We start from the raw sequence: 26,169 nt of genomic DNA on the forward strand, positions 1-26,169 counted from the left end.
CTCCTCTGCTGCCATCCCCATCCCTCTGCCCGCATCCCTCCCGTCCCTCCCTTCGCCCGCATCCTCTGCCTTTCCCCGCTTTCACTTCGGCCTCAGTTTCCCCGCGATTGGCCCGGCGGGCGGCGGCGGCCCCGACGATTGGAGGAGGTGTCCGTCCGTCAGGGGCCGCCCGCCCGGCCCCGGCCCCGGCCCCGCACCGGCCCCGCGCCGAGCCCGGAGCGCAGGCGGCGGAGCGCGGGCGGCGGCGGCGGCGGCAGGTACCGGGCACCGGGCACCGCAGCGGGCATCGAGCGGCTGCGGGGAGGGATGCGGCACCGGGGGATGCCCGGGAGAGCCTCGGCAGGCTCAGCAGGACCGGCCGGGCGGTGCCCGCGCGGCTGCGGGGGAGCCCCGGGGGCGCGGGGATGGGCGCGGGGGATGCGGGGCTCACGGGGGGATCGCCCGGGGCTCAGCCCCGCGCTGGGGGCTTCTGGTGGCCACGGCGAGGGGTCCGTGGTGGGAACAGCCCGGTGGATGTCACCGAAATAGCACAAGTGATTGAGGTTTTCGGCTTTGCGATGGTCTGCGAGGATGCTGCGAGGTTGGGTTGCCGCCTGGAACTGTGTTCGGACTGAATCGCTGCGGTTTGGGGTTTTCTTTGTAGCGTGACGTGTCTTGCTATAGAAAATTTAAAAGATGCTGATTTCCTTTAAAAGTAAGGAAGGGTAGTAAAGTGGCATGGCAGGATGCTTACAACAGGAAAAAAAAGAAGTTACGTTAATGATAAATTAATCCGTTTCACAGGAGCAGAACTGAAGTTAGTAGTGGGCAGGATGCTGGGTGGAATCGGAGCACTTCAGTAACTTGCCCTATATTACTTTTATAACCCATTTGTTCAGATGATACAAATCAAAAGCTGCTGTAATAAAACCATGTTTTTCAGCTCTGAGAGCCTAAAAAGCACAAATGGACCTTAATCACATGAGTTTGTTGCATTAACATTTTATTACCGTTTTATAGGCTGCTTGATTTTACCAGGCAACACACTGCAAACCTGAAGTTATCCCTGCCTGGCACCTCTTTATACATATATTTATATATATTTCTGGGCTTCTACTTCCTGTAGTGCCACTTGGTTGTAAAAACACACATTAAAATATCATTTGAGGCAGAAATGAACACAAAGGAGATCTTCAGAAAAGTGTATCAGAGTTCTTGTAAACGTGAGAAAGGATGAAGCTCTGGGGGGAGCGGGTTAGTCAAATAATGAAAAGGAAAAAAAAAATGTAGCTATTTATATGCAAAGAGGTCTGATTTGCAAACTGCCTGAAGTGGTCGGAAACTGAAGCACTCTCGGTGCACGGGGCGGGCTGGGGGGACAGATCAGAGCCACCTGCCCTGCCAGGACTCCATCGGAGCCCTGCGGTGAGTGATGAGCGTGCTCAGGTGTCACAAGTGCCACCTGAAACCCTGGGAAGTGGCAACTCCACTGATGTTCCCTGAAGTTCTCCTGCCCATGAGGCAAAGCTGCTCGGTGACAGTGGCAGAAACACGAAGTGTGACCCTGGGATGAGAGATGAGACTGGGAAGCAGTGACTCCTGCCATATTGGGTTGGATATTCTTGGCCGGTGAAACCAGGAACTACCTGAGCAAGCACTCGCTGGAAGCCTTTACAGAGATTAGAGATTTGCAGGCAAGGGGGAAGATGGGATCAGCCACTAACAAAAGAAATACCCACCGGCTTAGGGAGATCAGCATCCAGCTGCTCGGTGCCTCATGACTGCAAACTCCTCCAGGCAATTTTAATCTTTTTTCCTGCGTGTGTCTTTGCAGCATGGAACGTGTTGGGGAGGATCCTGCCCTCTCCCATGTGGGGCTTTACACCCTGCAGTAGCAGGCAATCATGGCTCTGTTTTATGCTGCTCATTTTGCTCAGTCCACCCCAAAAAGCATCACTGAGCACTTATTTTTCTTTTCTTTATTTTAATTGGGTGTGCCAAGCCCAGAATCCTGACTTTGCATGGATGAAGGTGCTCATATGCAGGATGCCATACATTCTGCTTTACCACTTGGTTTTTTTGTCTTCCTCGTGTGTTCCTTGAGGTGTTGCCTGGAAGTTGATTATTCAGAGCCTGGGACATTTGTATCTTGCATAATCACAGTGAATGGTGGAAAAGTTTTGCAAGACTGCACCCACACGACAGAGTTGGCAGCTTTTTGCTGGTGGGTTAGTGAGATGCTGGGTATGATTCCAGTGGAAAGGTTCCCCTTTGGATTTTGTGCTTAATGAATTGATGTCACTGTGTTAAGGCAACATGTAAGAGTTATCAACCACGCACAGGCTGTTACAGGTGAAATGAACTGCATTGGCCTGGGTTTCTCTGGCACCCTGCAAGGGTGCTGTGCTTCCCCAGCACAGTTAAAAACTGCATTGTTTTGGCCTGGTGAGGGGCTTATCCTTGTGCAGAGAAGCAGAATTTGGGAACTGGAGCAGCCCAGAGCACGCCCCAGGCAGGATCAGGGGCTTTGTCTGCAGGGTTGGTGGCAGCGTGGCTGTCCCTGCACCTATGCCCAGCTATTCCAGCCCTCTCGGTCTGTGAGATTTCTTCTTCTGAAGCCACTCTCTTTTCCCTTTTCAAAACTGATTAATTCCTAGACCTCCCCACCACAGAATTAGTTTTGTTCCATCTTGGCCCTGAGTGACCTGGTGGCGTGCAAGCGCGGACGCTGAACGGCAGGATTGGAGAACAAAGAGTTCCTGCACGCACGTTCCGGGGAAAATGCTCCCAGAGAGGTCAGAGACTTCATCTGCTTCTTGAATCCCAGACAAAAGCATCCATCCTACTTCAGTAGATGGGATAAGTGGTTGTAGACAAGTGCTCAGAGAGGGCCACTAACTTCAGTGGATTTTATGTCAGAGCTCTCTCTAGTACAGAGGAGAGCATGTGATGAGGCAGTGAAGTGTTTATTATTAGCAGAGCAGTGTTGTTCTAACCTTAAATCCCTCTTCAGGCAGAAGTACCCCTGAACCTGTTCTGCAATGTTGCTGCTGCCAAAAAGAGTGTCATTCCACCTCTCGACTGTAATTGAGCTTGAGCAGTGGACATATGTTAGCACTGGGAAATATTCTGTTTATTCTGGTTCAGCTCATTCAGCAAAGTTCTGAGCCTTTCCGGCAGCTCTTGAAATTCATAGAGCAATGAAGTCCCCTTTATTCACTTGTGCTACTCTGCTGACATATGTAGAGTTACAATAAAACTGAATTTAACTGCTATTGTTAATGGCATATTGCTGTATGGCATCAATAATCTTCAGTCACTGGAACTCCCAGAGCTTGGCTTGGTTGCTTCAAGAAAAAAATGAAATGCTAACAAACTTTGTTTAAGTGTAGCTGATGGTTTCAAGGAGTTAGGGAGTCATTTTCATGTTGAGAAAGCAAGATTAAACACTTTTTTCCCTAAAAATTATTTTGATTTTGTAATCTGGCTGAAAAAAAAAAATCCAAGAAAAAGTATTCCCCCTTGGCCCTGAGTTCCTGCCCTTCACCTCATAGTTGCTCTAATTTCTGGTTGTGGGATTTTGAGTCAGAGATTGAAGAGAAGTCATCCCTTTGAAAGTGTTCATAATTTCCTTTTGATGACACAAATAGGGATCTGCCCTCTTCAGAGAAATCCCCCAGTATACCACAGTCTGTCAAAATCTAGGGTATTGCATGAGGAAATGCAAATTATCTGCAAGCTGATATTCTGTTTATCTAAAATAAAATGAAATTAAATGAAGTGTGATTCCTGTTTAGGTCATCTTTAGGGGGTGGATGGGGAGTACTTGGTATCAGGAAACTTAGAGGCTGCAGATGCCATGTCAGAAGTCTTACAGCCATGTGAGCCTTTGCCAGTGCTGGACCAGATTCCCTGTGCCACATCAGATTTGTGTTGAATGGGTTAATTTTGCACCATCTGGCTTTGTGCTAGATCAAATATTGTTTCTGTTGTGGTAGCCAACATGAGGCCAGAATAAGCTGGGAGTAATATCCTCGGCTAATCCAACAGAAATATGATTATGTACCTGTTCCTTCTCCAGATCATATCTGCAATAATGGGTGACTTAGCAACACAAAATAATCCTTGTGGAGACAGGGGAGAGGACTGAGGGTGGGGCATTTCTGCTGGGAATAGTCTCTGACAGCTGGGGTTGTTCAGCCTAGAGAAGCTATGGCTCTGGGGAGATTTTAAAGCCCCTTCCAGAGCCTAAGGGAAGCTGGAGAAGGAATTTTTACAGGAGCATGGAGTGATTGGACAAGTGGGAATAGCTTCAAACTGAAAGAAAGTAGTTTTAGGTTAGCTATTAGGAAGGAATTCTTCCCTGTGAGGGTGGTGAGATCCTGGCACAGGTTGCCCAGAGAAGCTGTGGCTGGCCCATCCCTGGAAGTGTCCAGAGCCAGGTTGGATGGGGTTTGGAGCAGCCTGGGATAGTGGAAGGTGTCCGTGCCCATGGCAGGAACTGGATGGTCTCTGAGCTCCCTTCCAACCCAACCCATTCTGAAATTCTGCGACTTGAGGGCCGTGGGTAACCTCAACGTGATGATCTCCTTGCAGTTGGCAACAGAGACACAATAGGAATGTCTAACTCAGATTAGGTACTTAGCTTTAAGCAAGTAATTATGAGACAAAAATTGCACTCCTAGTGCAGAATGGCTTCCTAGGGAGTCACCTGAGACTCAGAAATGGAGGTGATTTAACTTTGCATTTTGCACACCGCAGTGACCTCCAAGTCGCTAATCTGAGGTTAACCAAAGCAGAACAGCTGGAGTTCTACTGCATTTTGAAGTATTGCACATTTCAAGCAGTGAGTTCATTTAAGTGCTGTCTGGGAGGCTCTGCTGTTCCCCTGCTTGGCAGGAATCTCAAGACTAATACCTAAGAGGATTAGGGAGCATCATTGGATGTTAAACAAGATCCAGGCTAAGTGGTGTGCACCGGTGAGCTCGTGCTCCCAGGGCTGTTTGGGGAAGCTGTAACTTGCTGATCTAGAAAAAACAAAGGGGTTTGTGGGGAAATACCCTTCCCTCAGCTGAATCCTTGGTGTGTGTGTCTCTCCTGTTCCCACCTGGCTCCGAGTTTCCACCTGCCCATCTCATGGTGTCCTGTGCTCACTGCAGTGGTGGGTGTTGCAGGAGTTGCTGATGAACAGCAAGTTTCTTTTTCTGTGATGATTTTAGCTCTTCTATTGTGCTCCACTGAGCTTTGTGTTGTCTGGTTGGACTTGAATGAGTGGGCATCCATCCACCAACACAGGGCTGAGCTGGAGAACTTGTCATAGGAAGCTCAAGCTGAAGTCTGTCCTTGGCTGGTAGAGCAGAATGACCTTGTGGTACGTGATTTTCTCCAGAAAGTCCCCACAGTGCAGAGAAAGAGGAGCTGGAAGACAATTGTGTCTCAGAAAAAAGTGAAATTCTAGGTAGTTTCATGGTAACATTCCATCTGGTTTTCTTTTTTGTTTCTACCTTTATATTGATGAAACCATAAACATAAAAAGTGTAAGTGCCTGTAAATCACGGTGTCAACATGAAATGCATCTATTCTGAAATACATCTATTCTCAACATCCTTGAGTTGTGTAACAGAGGATGTTGCATTTTTTGCATTTCAGTGCTTCTATCTTTAGAAGCACCAGAGAATCACATGTCTCATGTTCTTTATTTGGGTTTTGCTCATTTTGTTTAATTTCTTACATCATAAAGGATTTGCCTAACTGCATCTTCTGCTTGGAAACAAAGAAAAGACAGCTGTAGGAACTAACTGGTAATTCTTGGGAAGAGCTGACCAGCAGCTCATGCAGAAAGAGTGTGCTGAATATAGAGCATTCTTTAATGGGTTGTAAGAATCCAAATGATGGCAAATAACACCATGCAGGGCTAGGGGTTGGGAAAATGTATCTGGAAACACCCAGCTCCGTGGGCAGTGACAGTGATGGAAAGCACAGTGCCGTGCCAGCACGGAAACCTTCCCAGCATTGGCCAAATATATGGGTAGGAAAAAGACATTAAAGCAAGAGTGACATTAGGGAGGGGGAGTTAGGAATTAGAATAAAAGACCATTTTGTCTGGTTAATCTGTGCCATGGCAAAAAGCAGTGTCTGGGTTAAATCTGCTCCGTACATTGGCACTGCAAGTTTTTGAAGATGGTCTGAGGCAGCTGCAGCCAGTTGTATTTGCACAGATAAGCTGGGACAAGTGAATAGACACAGAAAATCTGGCTAGATTTATCTTTAAAGCATTTTCAAGCAGCTAATTGAAAATTATCCAAGCCACCTTCCTGATTTCTTGCGTATATTGCAATAATTTCCCAGTGAATAGAAAGCACTTGGAAAACATACAAAGGGTTTGTGAGTGCTGAGCTCTACTATTTGGAATTTATGTAATTATAAATATGTCTTTGCTCGTGTGATAACTTGAAGTCACCTTCTGCTGCTCTCTTCCATGTTTCAGACTCCAGTAGGGTTAATCATGTAAAAGCAGGTCTCTGACATGAGGAGTGGGTCAGGATATTCCTATTGCCCTCCATTCCTAGGAAGTTCCTCTCTCATCCTCTGTCTGTCCCTGCAGCACTGGTGGTGAGCACAGCATGGTCAGCTGGCTGCTCTCTGGGTGTGTTTCTCATTCCTGAAACTTTTCCATGTGTGCAGGACCATGCTGTTCCCACAGGAATTGCTTACCAAAGGCTCCAGTCTGGTCCTCGTGCCAGTCCCACAATAGCAGCATCCTCTGTACTGCTGATCCAAAGGGATGCTTTTAAAAACTGGGCTAAAAATATAAGGTTTACACTTGGTGTGAGCTGGGTTTACACTTGGTTTGCACTTACAATATAAGCTTTACACTTGGTGTGAGCTGGGTGAAGTTCCCCAGCTGCCAGGAAATCAGTTCAGCGTTACTCAGAACAACTCACTCATCCCATTCTTGCTTTTATCTCCCTTGCACTGAACCAGTGCCCTAAGGACAAGCCCTGTTCACAGGACTGGATTTATCTCACTTTTGGGAGGCTTCCCCACTCCTAAAGCAGCCAGTGGATTGCACTTGATCCATATGGTGTTTATCAGCCATGAAAGGAGTGCTGCTAATCCTCTGAAGCCAAACTCTCTGAGGAAAATTCAGTGTGTGTTACCATGAGAAGCTAAATGGACAAACCCAGATGAATTTATCCCTTGCTGCAGTAATATGAGCTTGGCACTTGGATGTGGACTTTCCCAGCTTCTAAGTACTTGATCAGTAAGTCCAGGCTCACTCACACATCGAGGAAAATAAAAATTGAGGAGACCCAGAGGAAAATAAAAGAGACCCATCACAGCCACCAAGCATTGCCTGGGGCTGCTTCTCTCCTGTTTGCAGTACACATCCTGATCATTTTTTTTCCCCTTACCCCTGTTCATTAGGAAATATCTCCATGTATGCAATAGAATTGAAAAAAATGCTAAGTCTACTCATAAACTGTGCTCAGCTGTGGAAAGCTGAAGTTATGTATAGATGTTATTTGCCACAATAATACCATATAAAAGTCAAAAAAGCATAATGTGAAAGGGAAGATTAACTATTATTGGGCATGTTTCAGCAAATGAGATTATTTTACATGTCAGTTATGAGTTAATTTGCAACATTAATCTCATCGCAGTCCTTGGCAGAAATACAAAATGTTTTTAATTGGTCCTGTGACTTTTTAAATGATCACCTGATGAAAAGCTTGTAAGTTTTACTGTTGATTTAATACTAAATATTATGGTGGTGGGGGGAAAGTCTTTACAGATTTCATCAGGAAATACAAATCATATGCTTTCATTGCCTTGCTCCTTCTGCTGTGTTGACTCGATAATGTTGGCACTTTGGAACCAGCTGTACAGTGGGAAAAAAAAGTAGAAATCTTGCAGCAAAATGAAGAAATCTATGGCAGAGAGATAATAGCATTGGGACTGATTCAGTGTAAGCAAGAAATCACCCGCTGAGTCATTAAAAACAGAGATGAATGGGAGGCAGTAAATGGATGGCTCAGAAGAATATGAATGATTAGGAAGTGCATGAAGTTGCTTGGATTTTTTCCCCCTGAAGATTATATTTTGTCCTCTGAAGTGGCATATGGCTCCTGTGAAAGCTGATACCCACAGTGAACGTGTCACAGGCAGTTTATAAATACTTCAAGAGATGCCAAGCAGCTCGGGAGGCAGCACAGAGCAGGAGTGGGCTCCCTGCCCACAGCACCTGGGCACGAGTCATTAGCCCAGGCCCACTGGGACGTGTACAGGAGGGAGGTGTTGGGGCTGAGAAGGCTTCTGGGTGTGGGGACACATCTGCTTCTTGGAGGAAAGGTTGGATGCTTTCTTGGAAATATTTCCCCCTGTTTGCAGTTAACTCGCACTAACAGTGGCAGGAGTTGAAGAGGGGATGATTGTGGTGACCTGGGTCTGATGGCCCAGGCTGCTGCCACCAAGGAAATAAAACCTTTGATGAAGAGCTGTAATCTCTTTCCTGACTCATGAAATACTAAAATATCGATATAAATTCATGAGGTATCAAAGGAGAGATCCCAGTGTTTAAAGGAGTGTTTCCTCCAGGGTGAAGCTGGGCCAGTTGGGGAGCTCAGGGATCCTGCTTGCATATCAGGTAATAGCAGAGATGTGCTTTTTCTGTCTGCTGAAATCAGTGAGAGCAAAATCAATCCCCAGCCAAGAAACCTTCTTTACAAGTGCAGTCATGTGTAACATCAGACATGAGGCTGATACAAGTCTGATAGGAGGAGGGTGCAGCTGCAGCCCTGGCTGCTGTGCAAGGAGGCGTTTGATTTACATGAGTACGAACCATTCCGCCCCTTAGAGCCTGATTCAGCACCTCATAATCACTCCTGACTTTAACAGAGTGCTAAAGCAGGCTGATTTATTGCTTCCAATACTGCATCCAAAGATGAGACACAGATTTAGATCTGTAAGAGTCATAAGAACACTGGAGAGGCAAAAAAAGTGGAAAAAATAGAGCCTTGCACCAAGGCATCATTTTTTTTGTGCCAACACATTACAACAGTCTGTCTCTGCAGCAAAATTTCAACCCCTGCAGTCAGTTTTTGCATTTACACTTTTCAGATCACAGTTACCTGCTGTACTCAGCCAGCTAAGGTAGAAGTTACCTGGAGGAGTCCAGTGTGGAGCTGCAAAGCAGTCCCCTCCTGCCCACCAGGCTCAACCTGCCCTGCCCTTTCATCAAATCTGTGCTGGAATCTGGACCTTGAAATAGGAAATAGTCCATGAACAGTACTCCCCAGACAGGGCAATTAAGATAAAGTTATTTGCAAGTGAAAGCTGGACCTCATTTGTTTAACCTACTTTAAGGACCAGACGTGTTGTAGCTGTTGTAGTGCTCCTGACATGAATGTTAAAATTTGGTAGCACATGTGGGCTGTCCCCTGCCCTTCTGGGGTAGGAGCAGCACCTTGGTGGTGCTCTGAGCATCACTTTCTGCCAAGTCCTGCCCCAGTGCCTGCGAGACCTGCTGGTGCAGAGAAGCACATCTATTTAGCAAATGTCAATAATTTTTTTACAGTGACACACAGGTAAGCATTAAAGTCTCCACCAAAGGCTGCAATATTCCCAGGTTACAGTCATCTGAACACAGTTCATTTTATCAGGGAAAAAAATGCCCTTTTTCCCTCTTCTATGCTGATGAGTGTCATCTCAGGGGGAGCATTTTTGTGGAAACCTCTTGAACAGATATTGGCAAAATTATTGAGAAATACAGGATGCTTTGAGGATGCTCTCTAATTAAAAAGTTCTTGCTTAGCTTTTTTTTTTTTTTCATATTTAAGACCAGTATTCAAGGGAGAACCTTATTTTCATCATTTATCATTGAGCCAAGGCATTTAAGGAAAAATACTCTTGGTTGCTGGCAGGGTCAGCTGGTGCAATGCACAGGAACAGGGTGAAAGAAGGCAGTCTGCATTGGTAATCAGGTTAGAGTCAGCTGCCTCTGCCCTCCAGCCTGCTCTGAAATGGCATGTAGTCTAATTAGTTATAGAAAGGATTTTACTGAATAGTTGTAAACAGATCTGAGGGCTTGGAATAAAATCAATCTGACTGTGGAAACTTTTCAGGATAATTATAAACTGTTATTGGCAGAGTGTGAAAGAGAGACCAAAGGACTTGTAGCAGTGGGAATCTTGTAGCTGTGTGGGCTGTTCTCTGCAGGGGGAAAAAGGGGGATGGAGGCTGTGGGGGTTTCACCAGGTCTTTATCAGGGGAGGGATAAGGGGCTTCAGTCAATGGAAACACTGCCTTAGAGTTGCTTTTCTTTAAGGCTCTTGAATGTTTTGTTCTTTTCTGTAATGTTGGTGATGCCCTGACACCTGAGGTACCAACACATCCCATGGTGGAAGGCACGTGACCAGGTGAACTGCACAGAGAAATGCTTATACTAACTAAAAAATAAAAAAAAAAGGGGAAAAATAATATTTGCGGGGTTTGAGCATGGTTTCATATAAAGGCGTGTAAAAATTCTCTTTGCACAGATCAGAATGGTCTTGGCTCAGACTTTCACCATCTCCCTACTGAAGTAAGTGCTGAAAGTTGCATCTTCTGGACAGGCTGGTCCTCGCTGCCCCACAAAGCCACCCTGGCCACCAGCCCACCTCAGTCTGCCGCTGGACTCCGCATTCCCGTTCATGGCAATGCCCCAGAACTCCACCAGAGAAAATGGCTTTTGTTTCACTCAGCCCCTCGACTTCTCCTGCCCGTGCCCTCGTCCCGGCGAGGCCGGCCGGGATGCAGCGAGCAGGGTGGATGGCTGCAGCACCCCCCTGAGCAATGGCACCGCATCCTCGGGGGCTCCCAGCCCCTCGGGCTCCTGTGCCCAGCCCCTCTGCACGGCCCAGGAGGAGACGCCGCTCGAGGAGGGGATCAAATACGTGTCTGCTGATGGAGAGGAACTGGCCTGCGGCTGGGGGGGCTTCACCCCCGGCTGCTTGCAGCTCTGCAACACATCCAAAGGGGTCTTGTTCTTCCTCTGCGTGGCCTCCTTCCTGCAGGGCATGACCGTCAACGGCTTCATCAACACCGTCATCACCTCCATCGAGCGCCGCTTTGACCTGCGCAGTTACCAGAGCGGGCTGATCGCCAGCTCCTACGACATCGCGGCCTGCGTCTGCCTGACCTTCGTCAGCTACTTCGGGGGCAATGGCCACAAGCCCCGCTGGCTGGGCTGGGGCGTGCTGCTCATGGGCTTGGGCTCCCTGCTCTTCGCCCTGCCCCACTTCACCACGGGGCGCTACGAGGCGCGCTCGGCCGCCCAGGTGGGCGTCTGCGGGGGGAACCAGAGCCTGGCCTGCTCCCAGGCTGCCTCCAGCCTCTCTGGCTACAGGTTTGTCTTCATGCTGGGGCAGTTCCTGCACGGGATGGGAGCCACGCCGCTCTACACGCTCGGCGTCACCTACTTAGATGAAAACGTCAAGACCAACTACTCCCCCGTGTACATTGGTGAGTGGGGCTGGGGACAGCTCCAGCCCTTATCTGCAGGGTGATGGGAGGGAGAGGTCGTGGTCCCCAGCCCAAACTGGGAGCACCTCGCCCGACACTGCTCAGCCTCTTGTTCCTGTTGAGGGGCGAGGTGGAACTCAGAGGGATGTGGCAGCTGTTGGGGAGGTTTTGGTTATTTACCAGGAGGAAAAGTGTGAGCTCGGCTGGGTGTTTTTCCTCCCGGAGTGCCTCCTGCTCCTGGTGTGGGGCCAGCCCATGTGGCATTAGCATCACTGGCAGACAGCCGTGAGGCCATAGCCCCATCTGTGCAAGGGGGCATAGAATCACAGCTTGATTTGGGCAAAAGGACCTTTAAAGGTCACCTAGTCCAATGAGAAGGGACACCCTCAACTTGATCAGGGAGCTCAGAGACCCATCCAGGCTGACCTTGAATGTGCCAAGGGATGGAACATCCGCCACTGGTTTGGGCAGCCTGTGCCAGTGTTTTATCACCATAATTTATATCTAATCTAAATCTTTAGATCATCATCCCTTCAGGCCTCAGCACAGCAGGGATGGTCATTGGGCTGCTCAGCTACTGCTGGTGCACAGCACAGCCAAGAGAACAGGCTCAGCTCACTCCCCTGTATCACTGGCCACTCAGCAGCTGCCAAACACTTACAGTCCTGTTGGTGAAAGTGCCAAAAGGGTGATCCTTTAGCAATTTCAAAATGTGTCAGTCTGCCCACACTTAGCAGAAGGCTGTGTAGTGTGGGAAGGAGATCACAAGGAGATCATCAGCAAGTTCATCCTTCCATGTTCCATGGTTTAAACAGCAAACTGAAATAAGTGCCACTGGTGCTGTATTTAGTGTAGATATTTTATGTTGTCAGTGGGGAGAGAATCCTGCTGCTCATTACTGTGGCAATAATGTGGCAGTGGGATCAGCTGCATCCCTGCTGAATATGGTTTAATTCTGAACCAATTTTGCCTGCCCCACACTATAAAACTTCCCAGGTTGGATGAAAAAACTTCCCTGGAATAGAAGCATGAGAGGAAAACTTGTTGGAACAATCTGGGTTTGTGTCTTGGTGGTTTAGGGGGAGGGACACAAGGCAGCCAGAGGCTGAGCATCCTGCATCCAGGAGGGAATTGGGCTGGGGATCCCTGGCTGACGTTGTCTAACACGACTTGTTTTCCCTTTCAGCTGTTTTCTACACTGCTGCAATCCTTGGGCCTGCAGCGGGTTATCTGGTAGGAGGAATGTTTCTAAATATTTATACTGAAATTGGCAGAGAGTAAGTCGTCAAAAAAAAAAAATCTTGTTCCTTTCCCTTTCTGCTCTGTGTTTCCTTTGGGGTAGAAAAAAATAATGCCAATGATCTGGAGCAATGAGCTGGTGGCTGGGTGGAAGTGTGCCTGGGGTGTTGGGTGGTGTGTCTGCAGGCAGGGAGGCTGGAAGGGTGGTTTGGATTAGCGCTGCTGCTGAAGGGAAATTGCTGACAAACCTGTCAGCTTAAATCCTTCCTCACGCTGCACTGCCTGTGCTAATGAGGCTGCGAGCAGCAGGTGAATTTTTTGAATGAGTTCCCTGATGAGGTAGTGCTCCCAGCAGTGCTGCTCGCCATCCCGGTCATCCCACCAGGATGCTCAGTCCCTCTTTGCTTTGTAATATTTGTGATTTGTTCATTCTTTACAGGCTCTTTGGTAGATCACAGAATCACAGAATGCTTTGGGTTGGAAGGGACTTTAATGACCATCTGGTTCCAACCCCTCTGCCTTAGGCAGGGACACCATTTACTAGACCAGATAAATGGATTAAAAAGGGGGAATGGGTTTGCAGGGGAAGAAATGAGTTATTTCCACCAGTTTTCTTGCAAAGGGTGTTTTTGGGGTGGAGCAACCTCTTTGGCAACCCTCAAAGCAGAGCTGAAAAGCAGCAGTGAGGTGAATGTGCAAACCTGAGATGAAATGAGACTGAAATGGTGTGGTTTCCTGGGCTTATGTTGTGCTCTGGTGAGGCAGTGCTGTGAGGGATGGTGGGCATGGCATCTCCACCAGATCACTCAGTGTCCTTTGCTGTCACCCTATGACCCCCCAGCCCTGCCAGCCTCAGGGAGAGGCCCACGGAGCTGCCCCGCTCCATCTCCAACCATCTCCTCTCTCCCTTGTGTCCCTTTGCTTCGCTCCCCACAGGACCGACATGGCCCCCGAGAACACGCTGTGGGTGGGGGCATGGTGGATCGGCTTCCTGGGCGCCGGGGCTGCCTCCCTCCTCATCTCCATCCCCATCCTGGGCTACCCCCAGCGCCTCCCAGGTACGGGGCTCCTCCTGGGCTCGGGCTTTGGGGCTGGGACTGACGGGGATCCCACAGGCCTTGGGTGTCGGAATCCGTGGTATTGATGATCCCAAGATTGTAGAAAGTCTCTGTATTTCTGCCCCCTGCCAAAGCAGAAGCCATAATTGGTCTGTGCTGGTTCCAAGGTTGTTTATTCTGTTTATCTCTCACATGTTCTGCTGCCCTGCCCAGCTCTGTCCTGCAGGGCAGCGTGTGGGGCTCTGCCCTCAGTGGGATGTGACAAACATTCAATACCAGAAACTCCCTGGGCTGGATTTACAATAACGTGCCAATATCTGTCACCTACGTTGGACAGTGTGTCCCCAGCCTGAACCAACAGAAAAATGCCAACACCACAGTGAGACATGGAGGGCATGAAGAAGGAGAAAAAGGACAAGGCACACCCAATTTCCTCCATCTTGTCCCCTTTGGACCCCTAATCTAGAATCCTAAAATTTTACTTTTGCACCCATGCCACACATAATTATTACTTCTATCAAACACTCAGAGCTGGTAATTCATCCTGTAAGATTGAACTCTTTTCCATGGACAGAGATCACAGCCAGTGTCTCTGGGGGCTCTGTCCAGGGGGGTTCCTGACCCCTGCCAGGGTCCCAGACCTGCCAGGGCAGCCAGAGGGAAGCCCTGGATTCTCACACTTGGGCTTCCATCCTCCTGCACATGTGTAGCTGGGATGTGGGGGCAAAGGAACAGCTTCCTGTGCTTCAGTTGTAATTCCTAAATGGATTTCACCCCTTGGGCTTTCCATCTGCCTCTGTTAGTGCTTCTCCCTTGCAGCTGTTGGTGGAGGGAGTATGTCACCTTGTGTTTTCCCCCTGCAAATCCACGGCTGCAGCAGCATCCACGCCCTGTGCTTGACATCTCCTCGTTCCCTTTGCCTCTCACTTGCAGGATCCCAGCGCTACATCGTCATGAGGGTGTCAGAGGCTCATCAGCTGAAGGATGGGAGCCACAGGAAAGCCTCGGATCCAGACTTTGGGAAAACGGTGAAAGATCTGCCTCGGTGAGAAAACCACCCCACACAGAGCTGAGGGAGCCCTGTGCAGAGGGGAGAGAGAGCAATGAGCCCAAGCTGAGCTTCCCCAGCCCTGGCAGCTCAAAGGTGCCCTTCTTCAAGCAGTGACACTTTCCTGCAGAGGAGGTGCCTGATCCTGTCCAGGTCTGGGAGCTCTTGGCAGGGAGACTGAGCTAGAGCTGGTGCTGAGGATCACACAGGGGAGCAGGACACAAGTGGCTGGTCCCATCTGGGTTTTCAGAAGCTCGTGTCCACCTGCAGTCCTGTGCCACACACTGAGTTTTGCTGAGAGTGGCTTGATGCCAAGCTTTAGGAGATGGGAGATGCCCAGGCATTCCAGCTCCCTCCCTCTCCCCAGCAGCATTATTTCTGCCTGTCTGCTTCTGCCTGGCCTCACCTGGCCCAGTTGCATGTTTCCAACAGCTCCTCCTCCCCAGCCCCTTGGGGCTTTATTCCTTTCCTCTATTTTTACTTGGGTTAGATCCCTGGTTTGTCATTTTTAATGAGAAACAAGATGAAACAGGCCCTGTGATCCTCACAGCTCCATTCTAAACCCAGGGAACAAAATATACCACACTGTAACTTTCAGTTCCTTTTCTCTTTTATTCTTGGTTTCCTTTTTTTTTTCTTTTGCCTTCACATCTTCCAGCCACATTTTATCTATTACTACTTCTTATCTCTCCAGCAAGGCAGTGACACAGCAACTTGCTTAATCTTGAGCTGCTGCTCGGCTCTGTGATGGGAACAAAGCAGAAGCCAAAATAAAATGTGATTTTTAACCATGTATTTTTGTTATGGATTTTGAAATATTTTATGGTTTGGTTTTTTTTAATGTGTTGAGTTGTATTGAAATGGAGGGCAGGGGGAAAGGTGCTGCTTTATTTCTTGCTTGGAGTTAGCTGGCATGGAGGCTCTGGATGTTGCAGAGATACCTGGATATTGATTCCTTTTGGAGCTTGCAGTCAGTAAGGAGATCCTCCATTTTTTTTTTTTTTTTTTTTTTTTTTAATTATTTCTCCCATGCCTGTTTTTAAGGAGGAGATTCTATCCATGTGTGATGGCTGCTCCCTGCAAAGATGTTGCTAAACCCCAGGCTGCTGCCAGCAATCACTCCTGAGCATTAGCTGTGGTCTTTGTTGTGCTGGCAGAGGAGGATGGAAGCAGGTGCTCAGAACAGGAATTTTCAGAGCCAGTCAAGTGTATTGTGTCAGCTCACACCCATCTGAAATTCTTGGAGACTTCGTAGGAAGTTTACCAGGGGTTAAGGCAGTTTTATGGGGAATATTACATTGAACAGATTTCAATGCTGTTATTAAATGGCATTCTTGACTGGGTGCCATTTTCCGAGGTCATGGCTCGTTTTCCTCACGGAAATTGAATTCAAAACCTGCATTTAAATAACGATAAGTCTGTGACTAAAACCAACACAAACAGGGCAGCAGAGAGGAATGAATCTCAGTGGCTGTTGCTTTTCTTGCTTGTCTGGAACAAAGCTCCCACTGTTTCTGCTGTCTGACAGCAGGAATAGAGACAATCCTCCTCCAGGAGCATCTTTCACACCTGAATCACAAATACCCAAAGGGAACTTGTATCAAGCAATTCAGACCAGTCCAGACCTCAGTGTGGTTTGAAAGCAGGAACCCAACAGACTTTTGTGGTCCCTGGTTTTGATTAATGAAAGGGAAGTGCCTTCAAAGCTTTCTGCTCTGGAAACTTGCATTAAAGAGGAGATCCCATCTGTGCAGGCAGCTCCTGGGGACACGTGGGCCAGGCTGGAGGATGAGGCCAAAGGACACTCCCTGTTCCTTTTGTGGTGGTCAGGGGCTGTGTGTCACACAATTTTTCACAGTACAGGCAGTAACAGTCTCACAAAGATAAGCAGAAATACTGATAAATAAAATACTGTTCCATGCCATCAGGCCCTTTCTAAATGAGGTTCATGAGTTGCTGTGTGCACAGTGCTGCCTGAGAGCAGGAGCTTACAGGAATGCAGCCCATACAGCCTAATCCTCTGCCCTGGAGACACTTCTGTATTAACTCTTGGGTTGAAAAGGCCTGATAAAACAGCATTTTCCTTTCTCTGCTTCCATATGATTGCTCTCATGGAGTAACCCCTCCTGTCAGAGCAGAGGGACCCAAAGGGAAGGCATGTAGAGCTGTACCAAGAGGAGGCTTTGTCCCTGCAAGCTGCAGGGTGGAGTTTGTGAGGATCACCCCCAGACCTGGCAAGCCCTGATCTTCAGCATGAGCAGCTGTGGTCAATATTTCACTGATCACTCCTGATTAGGTGCAGGGTGGGACTTGGAAAAGCCATGAAATGAAACAAAGGGAGGTTGGTTTATGTTCCTGTGGGATGCACATGGTGCCCTCTGTCCTGTGGATGCTGGTGGCAGTGGGTGTCATTTTGTGCTGGAAAAGCCCCCATTCCCATGCTGTGATATTGCAGAAATATCCATTTATCTGGGGTGTTCTGGGCACACTGTGCTCACAGGAGCAGGCTCTGATCATGCAGGTGGCACCGACCTACTCAGAGAACCATTATGTGAGAAAGAGTTCCTGTATGTGCCTGTATCAGTAAAGCCTTGGAGGGTCAGCTTTTTTGGGTGGTGGGATCCTTTTCTGCAGTGCTGGGGCTCCTGAAATCCCTTTGGCTGCAACAGCTGAGCACTGCCAAGGCTATTCAGCAGTTAGGTGATTTCTGGGTGTGTTCAAAGTCCTATTGATGTAATAAAACCATTTATGCCGTCTTTGGTAAGGTTTTGTGTGCCATAGCTTCTCACAACTACATCTTCTGTCTTCAGACAGATTAAATTAAGTAAGTAAATCCTTATTCTTAGCGCTGAAAGGAGTTCCTTTGCCTATTTCTACTTGCAAGTGCAGCCTGTAACTTTTGGGCAGAGGGTACAAAGTCACACTAATGCCAGGGAGTAACTCTTCTCTGTAAAAAGGTGAAGGCACCGTCCATTTTCTCCCTCAGCTACCAGCTCTACAAGCATTTTCTCACTAAAATATTAGGCTTTATGCTTCTAAATTAAGCACAGTCAAAAAGATCTGGAAAATAAAATAGTACATTAAACTAATCCCAAGAGCTAGGCAGTGTAAAGCCCCCTGTAATCAAAGTGTAGGAATGTGTGGTATTTCTGTCTTTCAGCTTCTTTGTTCTTTTGGTATAATGAAATTCTCTAGTTCATGTGAGTAAAGTTGCATAAATCTGACTCTGAGCCTCAGCACGTCTCTCCCTTGCTTGTACCAAGGCAGCTTTTCTGTGATTTCACATTTCCACCAGAGCAGGAGGTGGTGACTGTGCCTTTCTGCTCAGTGAGCATCCCATGGTATTGCTCTTGCAGGATTTGTGCCCATCCCAGAAATGGGATAACCCATGGCACTGGCCTGGGCTTGGCTAGGGGGAAGTCATGGGGCAGAATTTGAAGCTGGTTACAAAACATCCCCTGCAAAGCAATGTCAGTCCTCTCAGTCCAATATCCGAGATAGTGAGAGATAATTGAGACCATTCCTTGTGCCTGAGGGCCTTTTCTGCATCTCAGGGATGGAATTGTTGCTGGATCTGCATATAAATGACACATGGCAATTTCTCAGGCATATCTGCAGCTCTTTCCTAAATCCCAGTGGGTCAAAGTTAAATGGAGTTACTAAATTTATACGTTAAGCTTCAAGTAAAACTGGGCTTAGGCTGTGGCAGAAAGATTGCTTTCTGTTTTTCAGGTGTCTTGGAGGTGTTTCTTCCATATAGAAAGGCTTGCTTGGTATTTCCCCTGAGTTCCAAACAGCTATGGTTATCAGAGGTTGTTATTGTTCTGAGAGTGTGGGTGCACAAGTAACGTGTGTATGTGAGGATGTAGCACAAATTTGCTCCTGGTTGAGGGGGGATTCCCAAGATACCTGCCAACAGGCACTAATAAAACTTGGAAATAATGGAGATTTGGTGGGGAGTAATGTCCTCTCAGTACTGCTGAGATCATCCATGTAGAAGTTGTGGGTGCCCTTAGTGTGAGCTCCATCACACACATACACTCTGTGTCGCTGACTGGTAAAGCTCCCTCAAACCCCAATTAGCTTCCTTTTGGTGTTTTTCCTTTCAAAGAGTTGCAGGATGATGGGATGCTGCCTCATCTTACATGTGATCCTTCTGACTTAGAAGACCTGAAATCAAAATGTGCCTGAAATCAGTGATTCAATTCCAATATATTTGTCCTTCCCAGGTCAGTGCTGCTACTTCTGAAGAACCCCACCTTCATCTTCCTCTGCTTAGCAGGAGCAACTGAAGCCACCCTGATTGCAGGGATGTCCACGTTTGGACCCAAATTCCTGGAGTCTCAGTTTAGTTTAAGTGCCTCTGAAGCTGCCACCTTTTTTGGTAAGGAAAGCATGATTTTGCAATGTTTTCCTATTTTGCCAACAAATAGAAGAGCACTTTTAGCTTGTTTAGAATGGAGACAGATGCTTTGCAGTTTAATTATGGACTGGTTATCCCCTTCAGCTGTTAGATGGGATCATTTCCTATCAGCACACCTACACCCTGTGCATTTCCAGAGCTGCATCTACTGACATCAGGAGGAAATGTGTCACTTCTGTAGCCATCTGTTACCCTCTAGAGGAAGGCAAAATAATTGTAACTCCTCCTAGAGCATCCTCAGGAAACACTGGCCAAAGGTTTCCTCTAGGAGGGGTGTCAGAGCTCGAGGGGATATTTTGTCAGTATCCAGAAACTGGGAAGAGCCTCACCCAAGTGCTGTAACACAGACCAAGGGATGGTGTCCAGCAAGCATCAGCACTCATGATGTGCTCCTCAAAGAGTCACTTTTAAGATCTCTGGGTAGGGAAAGTTGCCTTTACAGGCTCATGCCACATTACCCGAGCTGTTAGAGAGGACTCCCCACTACAGCAACAACCACTGAGCTCCCCCCAAGAAGCCACACAGAAAGCAAGGAGTCATTTATATGCAAAACATACTGCAATTAATGTATTTAAACCTGAAAACTCCTTGCTGACATTTCTAAACTCACTTGTGAGTTTTTTCCTCTTCTTTTTCAGGTTATCTGGTCGTGCCAGCCGGAGGGGGAGGCACATTCCTGGGAGGATTCCTCGTGAATAAATTTAAACTGCGCTGCTCAGGAATCATCAAGTTGTGTTTGTTTTGCACAGTGTCAAGTCTGCTGGCCATATTCATTTTTTTTATCCACTGCCCTAACATGCCCATGGCAGGAGTAACCCAGATGTATGATGGAAGGTAACAACAGCCACCCTGTGTGCCTGTCTGTCCTGAGGGGCTCTGCTCAGAGCAGGATAACTCAAACACACAGTGCTGGTGGCAGTCATGTGTGCATGTTTTGGGGGTGAAAGTTGGTGTCTGATCAGTCCTACAGGCAGAGGGTGAGACACAGAAAATAGATGTCCTAAGTTTTGCAGTGAGATGAAGTTTATGGAAGAGGCTCCCCAGTTAGTAAGGGAGGGAAGATCAGCAGCACCAGAGTGAGAAATACTCCACACTTCAGCTGCCTTTGCAGCAGCCCTCATCTCTATCCAGTGGGATAAACTGGACCAAAAGTGGGAATCTCCTCTCTGAATGGAAGTGTCACCCTAAGAGCCAGTCACTTAAACTCCCTTGGTGGCTGTGGGAGAGACAGCTCCAGGACATGTTTAAAATTTGGTGGGATGAAAGCCTTCCCAAACCTGGCTTTATGCTCCTTGGTGGTCTGTCACAACTACCACTGTCCCTTCCTCTCCCCTTTTCCTCCTGTAAAGTGCTGCTCACTGACTGCTCCTGTGTTTCCCTCAGTGCTTTGCCAGGTGGGCACCTCAACCTGACAGCAGCCTGCAATGCCCAGTGTGGCTGTTTGCAGGACACCTATAGCCCTGTCTGTGGCACTGATGGCATCATGTACTACTCCCCCTGCCATGCTGGCTGCAGAAGTGTGTCTGCAAACCTCAGGAATGGCAAGAAGGTAGGTCTAAAGTCACGAGCATGTGCATGAACAGGGTGGTGGCACATCTCTGGAGTGATTTGGCTGGCTCTGCAAAAGGTTTGAGCTTTGCTGTAAATCATGTAAAACCAGCCAGGGCAGGGTGGATGCTCTCAGGTACCACGTGAGATGAAGGCAGAAGGTACTCTGAGGTCACCCTGCTTTGCTTCTCTCCTTATGTCCAATTGTCTTTGCCTCATTCTGGGTCAAACTGTGCTGAAATCCATGGAAAATCACCCAGGCAGGCAGGGAGCTTGGTAAGCCTCTGATTTCTCTCCTAGTGCTCATTTTGGGTCTTGAATGAGCATGATGCACTTCCTCATCCTTCCAGCATGTTGCTCATGGAGTCAGGCAAAGGCTTAGGGAGGGTAGAGGTGATACTCAGCTGCCTGGTACAGTTAACTTCCCTTGCTTGATTGACCTGTTTGGAAACAGAAATGTGTCAAAAAAGCAGCTTGATTTCTACTTCATTCTGGGAGTCTAACCAGCTGCTTTCTGCCCTTCCTGAATTTCTCATTTTTGAAGCTTTGACTGTCACCACGCTCTCCTCGGCAGAGCCCCCACCAGCCTTTCTTTCCCAGGTCTACCAAGAGTGTAGCTGTGTTGACAAAGGCCTCCTCTCTGGCTCTGGCAAAGCAGAGGCAGGGAAATGCACCTCCTCCTGTGCCAAAAAGCCTTTACTCCTGTGCTTCATGTTCGTGGTCATCCTCTTCACCTTCCTGAGCAGCATTCCTGCCCTGACTGCCACTCTCAGGTAAGCATTGGATGGCCTCGTCCTCTGCCAGCACTGCAAGAAGCCTCAACATCCTCCTGCCTGCTTCATCCTGCTGGATCAGGCATGGGAAGGTGTGATGGGAACCACTGAGTTAGTGGCAGCCTGGAGACATCAGGACTAGTTCCTGTCCCAGTCCAGCTGGGAAATTTCAGCATTGGGAGCTTTGTCCTCTGACGTGGGATACACACATTTACATCAGGGGTGGAGAGACATTGCACTGGGGTGATCCTAAATCTCCAGAGGGATGGAGGTCCCAGGTGTGCTGGATGCCCCAGGTGTGCTGGGCTTGAGGACCTGGAGTTGGGAAGCAGGGAGGAGGTGCAGCCTGGCAGCATTTTTAAGCAAAACCTTTTCTTCCCCAGGTGTGTCTCTGATAGGCAAAGGTCCTTTGCACTCGGGATCCAGTGGATTGTGGTACGAACCTTAGGTATGGAGCAGAGGGAATTTGCACACCACAATGGTCTGGTGGTTCTGGGAGGCGTGTGCCAAGCTGTCACCAAGAGTAAAACACACTCTGGTTGGAGAAGAAGGGAGTAGGACACACACTGCTGAAAAGGAGGATGCTTGCTTTCTTTTGCTGTCATCCAGCAATTCCTTTGCATGTGATTTGCAAACTTGATGCAAGGTCCTGTAACACGTCACTGCTGACAGAGGCTCAATGTCCTACCAATGTGCCCTAATTTTGAGGAAAAGGAGCAGAGATGTTGAAGCTCCTGTGAGTGTCTTTTGGCTCTTGTGCAACATGTAGGTCAGGATGCCCAAAAGACCTGCTGCACTCCCAGATCTTGAAATCCAGCATATTTTTGATACCTGGTGGCTCTGGATGCTGCAGGATGAGTTCTCTTAATCATGATATCACCAGAACTTGTTGCTTTTCTGCAAGGTGCTGCCAAACTGAAGGTGCCTTCTCTGTGCCCACAGGAGGCATCCCTGGCCCCATTGCCTTTGGCTCCATGGTTGATAAATCCTGCCTGCTCTGGCAGGACCAGTGTGGTGAGCAGGGCTCCTGCTACGTTTACCAGAACTCAGCCATGAGCCGATACACCCTCGTCGCTGGACTGGTCTACAAGGTGATGCTGCTGCTTAGCTCCACTCCCTGGTAAAGCAGCCAGGTTTTTAGGACATAACGTTTTGCTCCGGGAAAGAATTTTTAAAAATTAGGTTGCCCTGATCTGGCCCACCCCCAGACAAAATTACATTTTCATACAAGAAATTTCTCAGGGAAGGCAAAAGCACCGTTTGTTTCTCATCAGGTAATGGTGCTCCAGACACCATCATTCTGTTAAATTCCCATTATTTTCTAGGATTACAACTTCTATTGCACTATATGAAATACCTCCTTCCAACAGCAACCAAAGTGATTTTTGCTGGAAATGGAGTAAAATATCCAAGTGCAGTATATTAGTGAGAGTGAGGGATGGCATTGTGGACAGGCTGTAAATAACAATTCCCCAGTCACTGCTAAAAAATAAGAGAGCTTAGAGCTATGGGCTTTATTTATTAGCAGAAAAACATCATTTTAACTGCTTTCAAACAAGCACTTGCCCTAGACAGCAGTGTTTAGCAGCTGCTGTGATAAAGAGGTTTTCAGAAGGTTTCCAGCAAAAGGCTGAGGCAGTGTTGGCTCATGCAGCACTGTGCTCCAGGTGTCTGTGTGGGGCTGAACTTTTCCAAATTCCCATTGCTATGGGGCTGGCTAAATTCAGATTTTTACCCCCTCTAGCTCTGTGTGCTGCTCTGCTTCCCAGGCTGGCCAACATCTCCTCCTCCCCAAAGCTTGGTCAGCAAAGTTCATGGCAGATGTGGGGTGGGCTCCTGGTTTTGGGGGAGAGCAGACAATAACGGGGTGTCTCCATGCCTGCAGGTCCTCGGGACAACCTTCTTTATAGTGGCCTGTTTACTCTACAAACCCCCACCTGCAGAGTCAGCTCCAGGCAGCTTGGATGCATCCGAAAATGGCACCAGTGACCTCCAGGAGCACAAGACTTCACTGCCAGCTGAAGAGGATATATAGTGCTGCCCACATGCAAGTGACTTTTTCAGCCTCAGAAATACCATGAGATACCATTATGCAGCATCCCAAGGGGTTTTTAAATCAACAGTAATATTTTAAATTTTTATTCTTTTTTTTTAGTTGAAGATAAATAATTTAAGTAACCGCTGGTGTGCTTTGCTATTTTCTTAACAGCAGAAGCACATTTAAAGTTGTGTACTGGTGCCACGTGCAGTTATTTAATTTTATTTAAAGAAAGGGCTACTGTAGCTTTATTCTGTGTCTGTGACAAGCCAGGACCACGTTCTCCACTCGTGGAAGTAATCACTGGTAACTCCAATGGAGCATGTGGGGTTTAAACCACCAGAGGATCTGGGCTAATTGTATTGAATATCTCAATTGTAAAGCCAACTGTAGCAAACCTCCTGTTGGGATTTCCAAGCTGGGGAGGAGCACTGCCGTTCTGCAGTCTGCACTGCAAAGGGGTCAGCTGGCCCTTGAACTGCTGCATGCAAAGCAGACAGCCCTGGCAGTGTCCTCCTCCTTCCCATGGCACACAGAATCAGCACACTGCTCTGTTGAGGAGCAGCTTCTCTCATTATGCAAGTTCCTCTTACTGGGAGAGGAGATTGGATTAGCAAATCCATCAGTACACTACAGGCAGCCATTCCCAGAGCTGCCAAGCACTGTACACTCACTGCCTCACTCATTGCAGGGCTTACACCGTGGTGACACTTCGGTTTTTTTATTTGTGTTGTTTAAAAGCGACACCTTTTGTAATGTACTGTGCAAAACTTGAACTTCTTGCTGTTTGCTGGGCGTGGGAAGAGGTGAGATGCAGAGCTATGCAATGTTTATCTTGGGTTGTTCTGTAAAGACAGTGGGTTTGGGTGAACAGAAAGGTTGGAGTGAATTTAGTTTGTCTCTAGACCAGTAGCCTGAGGGATGGGTCTGCCTTGTGGGAAGGGGATGCTGGCTTGTAACTGCTTGCAAGGAGAGAGGGCAGCATTCCCAAAATGAGCTTTGAATGTGCTCTTGCAATATTGATCAGACCCTTTCTGAGGGGCAGAAGTGGAATTGGGGCTTGTGTGGGTCTGGCTTCCCTCTCAGTGCAGATGAGGCCAGGCCAGTGCTTGGTGTGCCGGCGTTTGCACAGCTACATGGTCCAGCTGCATGCCCAGGGGAGGCAGAGGGAGCCCCTGGACCCTGCCTGGTTCCATGTTCACAGGACAGACCTGCATCACTGGCACTTCCTTCGTGCCAGCTCACAATTACTTTGTAGATGTTTCTGTATCTTTTGTGCATTTATGCTTTCACAAATGGACAGAGGATGGGCATTTGCTTCCTTCATTAGCAAAGGACTGGCTCTCAGAGTGTTCCTGTTGCAGGCAGGGATGGTGCTGCTGGGAGTGTAGTTGATATTCAGGTCAGTGGAGGAAAGCAGCTTCTTCCATTCACAGATCCCCTTCCACCAAAGCCAGAGGGTGACCTCCCTGCTTCCAAAGCCCTTTTTTCCCAGCCCCTGTCGAGTGCTGGGACAGACTGTGCACGCCCTGCCCCATCCCTGGAAGTGCTCAGTGCCAGCTTGGGTGGGGTTTTGAGCAAACCTGTCTATCTGAAGATGTCTCTGCCCACAGCAGGGCATTGAACCAAAATTATCTTTAACCCAAACCATTCTATGATTTTGTTTCTATCTCTAGTAACTGCTGGAAAAACTAAAAGTGATCAGGGCAAGATGGATGGTGGCTTTTGGCTGTTGTGGAAGGACAGCTGGTGCAGCTTTGATGGGGCACAGTGTGCAGGAGAACCCTGTTTTTCTAGGGGGGCAGGACTAGACCCATTGATGCAGGATTTAACCCCAACACTGCCCCAACACCTTCACCTGGGTTTGGAGCCACCTGCAAACACGAGCCTGTCTCCTGGCCGTGCCCTTCCCAGCAAGTGGAACACTTGGGGTACAAGCAGGGATCTTAGATGGGGAAATGCATGAATGTATTTTGGGAGCTTATTTTATCTATGATGTATTTATGAAAGTTTTAAGTTTTTCTTTATATATATATATATATGTATGTATGTGTATATATATATATATATATATATATATATATATATGGATATTGCAATGCAATTTTAGTGTTTATAAAATGAGCTTTACCTGAGTGTGTTGTTTCCAGAGCTAAACAAAAGCTCCTGGGATTCTGGGCATTTATTATGTTGCTGTGGGACTGGTAATTCAAGGATTTTAGTAAACAGCAGCATGGCATCCCTGTTTAGGCTGTTTAGGTGTACAGGTCATTTAAAATATTTGGAAGTATGTTTCCCAGTCTGATATGAAGTATTATATTGCCATAAAAGCATAGAAATATAACCACTCTTTCACAGGTGCTTGTGTGTGTGTTTTTCATCACTTGTCACCCTTTCCCAGCTGCAGTTCTTGGCAGGGGTGTATCCATGGTGGCATTTGCTGCAAGGCCATCGTGGCATCTCCGAGGAGGAAGGTTAGAACTCAGGTTTGTGCTTCATTTGTAGCATTAATAAAGCCCCTCCTGGCTACAGGAGGTCCAGGTGACATCAAGGCCCTGTGA

General features: G+C 47.9%; 1 protein-coding gene across 1 annotated transcript; it reads left to right on the forward strand.

Moving 5' to 3' along the window:
- The first annotated feature begins 213 nt into the window (after positions 1 to 213).
- Positions 214 to 25,968, forward strand: SLCO4A1 (solute carrier organic anion transporter family member 4A1). The gene is made up of 12 exons (XM_021553570.3): positions 214 to 257; positions 10,518 to 11,481; positions 12,668 to 12,758; positions 13,657 to 13,778; positions 14,712 to 14,823; positions 19,056 to 19,210; positions 19,888 to 20,083; positions 20,633 to 20,798; positions 21,398 to 21,570; positions 21,954 to 22,018; positions 22,513 to 22,661; positions 23,456 to 25,968. The coding sequence occupies exons 2-12, from the start codon at positions 10,671 to 10,673 to the stop codon at positions 23,603 to 23,605; spliced, it is 2,190 nt and encodes a 729-aa protein (XP_021409245.2). The 5' UTR covers positions 214 to 257; positions 10,518 to 10,670; the 3' UTR covers positions 23,606 to 25,968.
- Positions 25,969 to 26,169: the final 201 nt, after the last annotated feature.

Source organism: Lonchura striata, chromosome 17 (genome assembly GCF_046129695.1).
Source record: "Lonchura striata isolate bLonStr1 chromosome 17, bLonStr1.mat, whole genome shotgun sequence".
Lineage (NCBI taxonomy): Eukaryota > Metazoa > Chordata > Aves > Passeriformes > Estrildidae > Lonchura > Lonchura striata.

What these genes read in the sequence shown, in the direction of transcription:
- SLCO4A1 (XM_021553570.3), top strand. Translation starts at nt 10,671, where the DNA reads ATGGCAATGCCCCAGAACTCCACCAGAGAAAATGGCTTTTGTTTCACT. An exon ending in TATACTGAAATTGGCAGAGA is followed by an intron (nt 12,759 to 13,656) that starts GTAAGTCGTCAA and finishes CGCTCCCCACAG; the next exon opens with GACCGACATGGCCCCCGAGA. An exon ending in ACCTCAGGAATGGCAAGAAG is followed by an intron (nt 20,799 to 21,397) that starts GTAGGTCTAAAG and finishes TTTCTTTCCCAG; the next exon opens with GTCTACCAAGAGTGTAGCTG.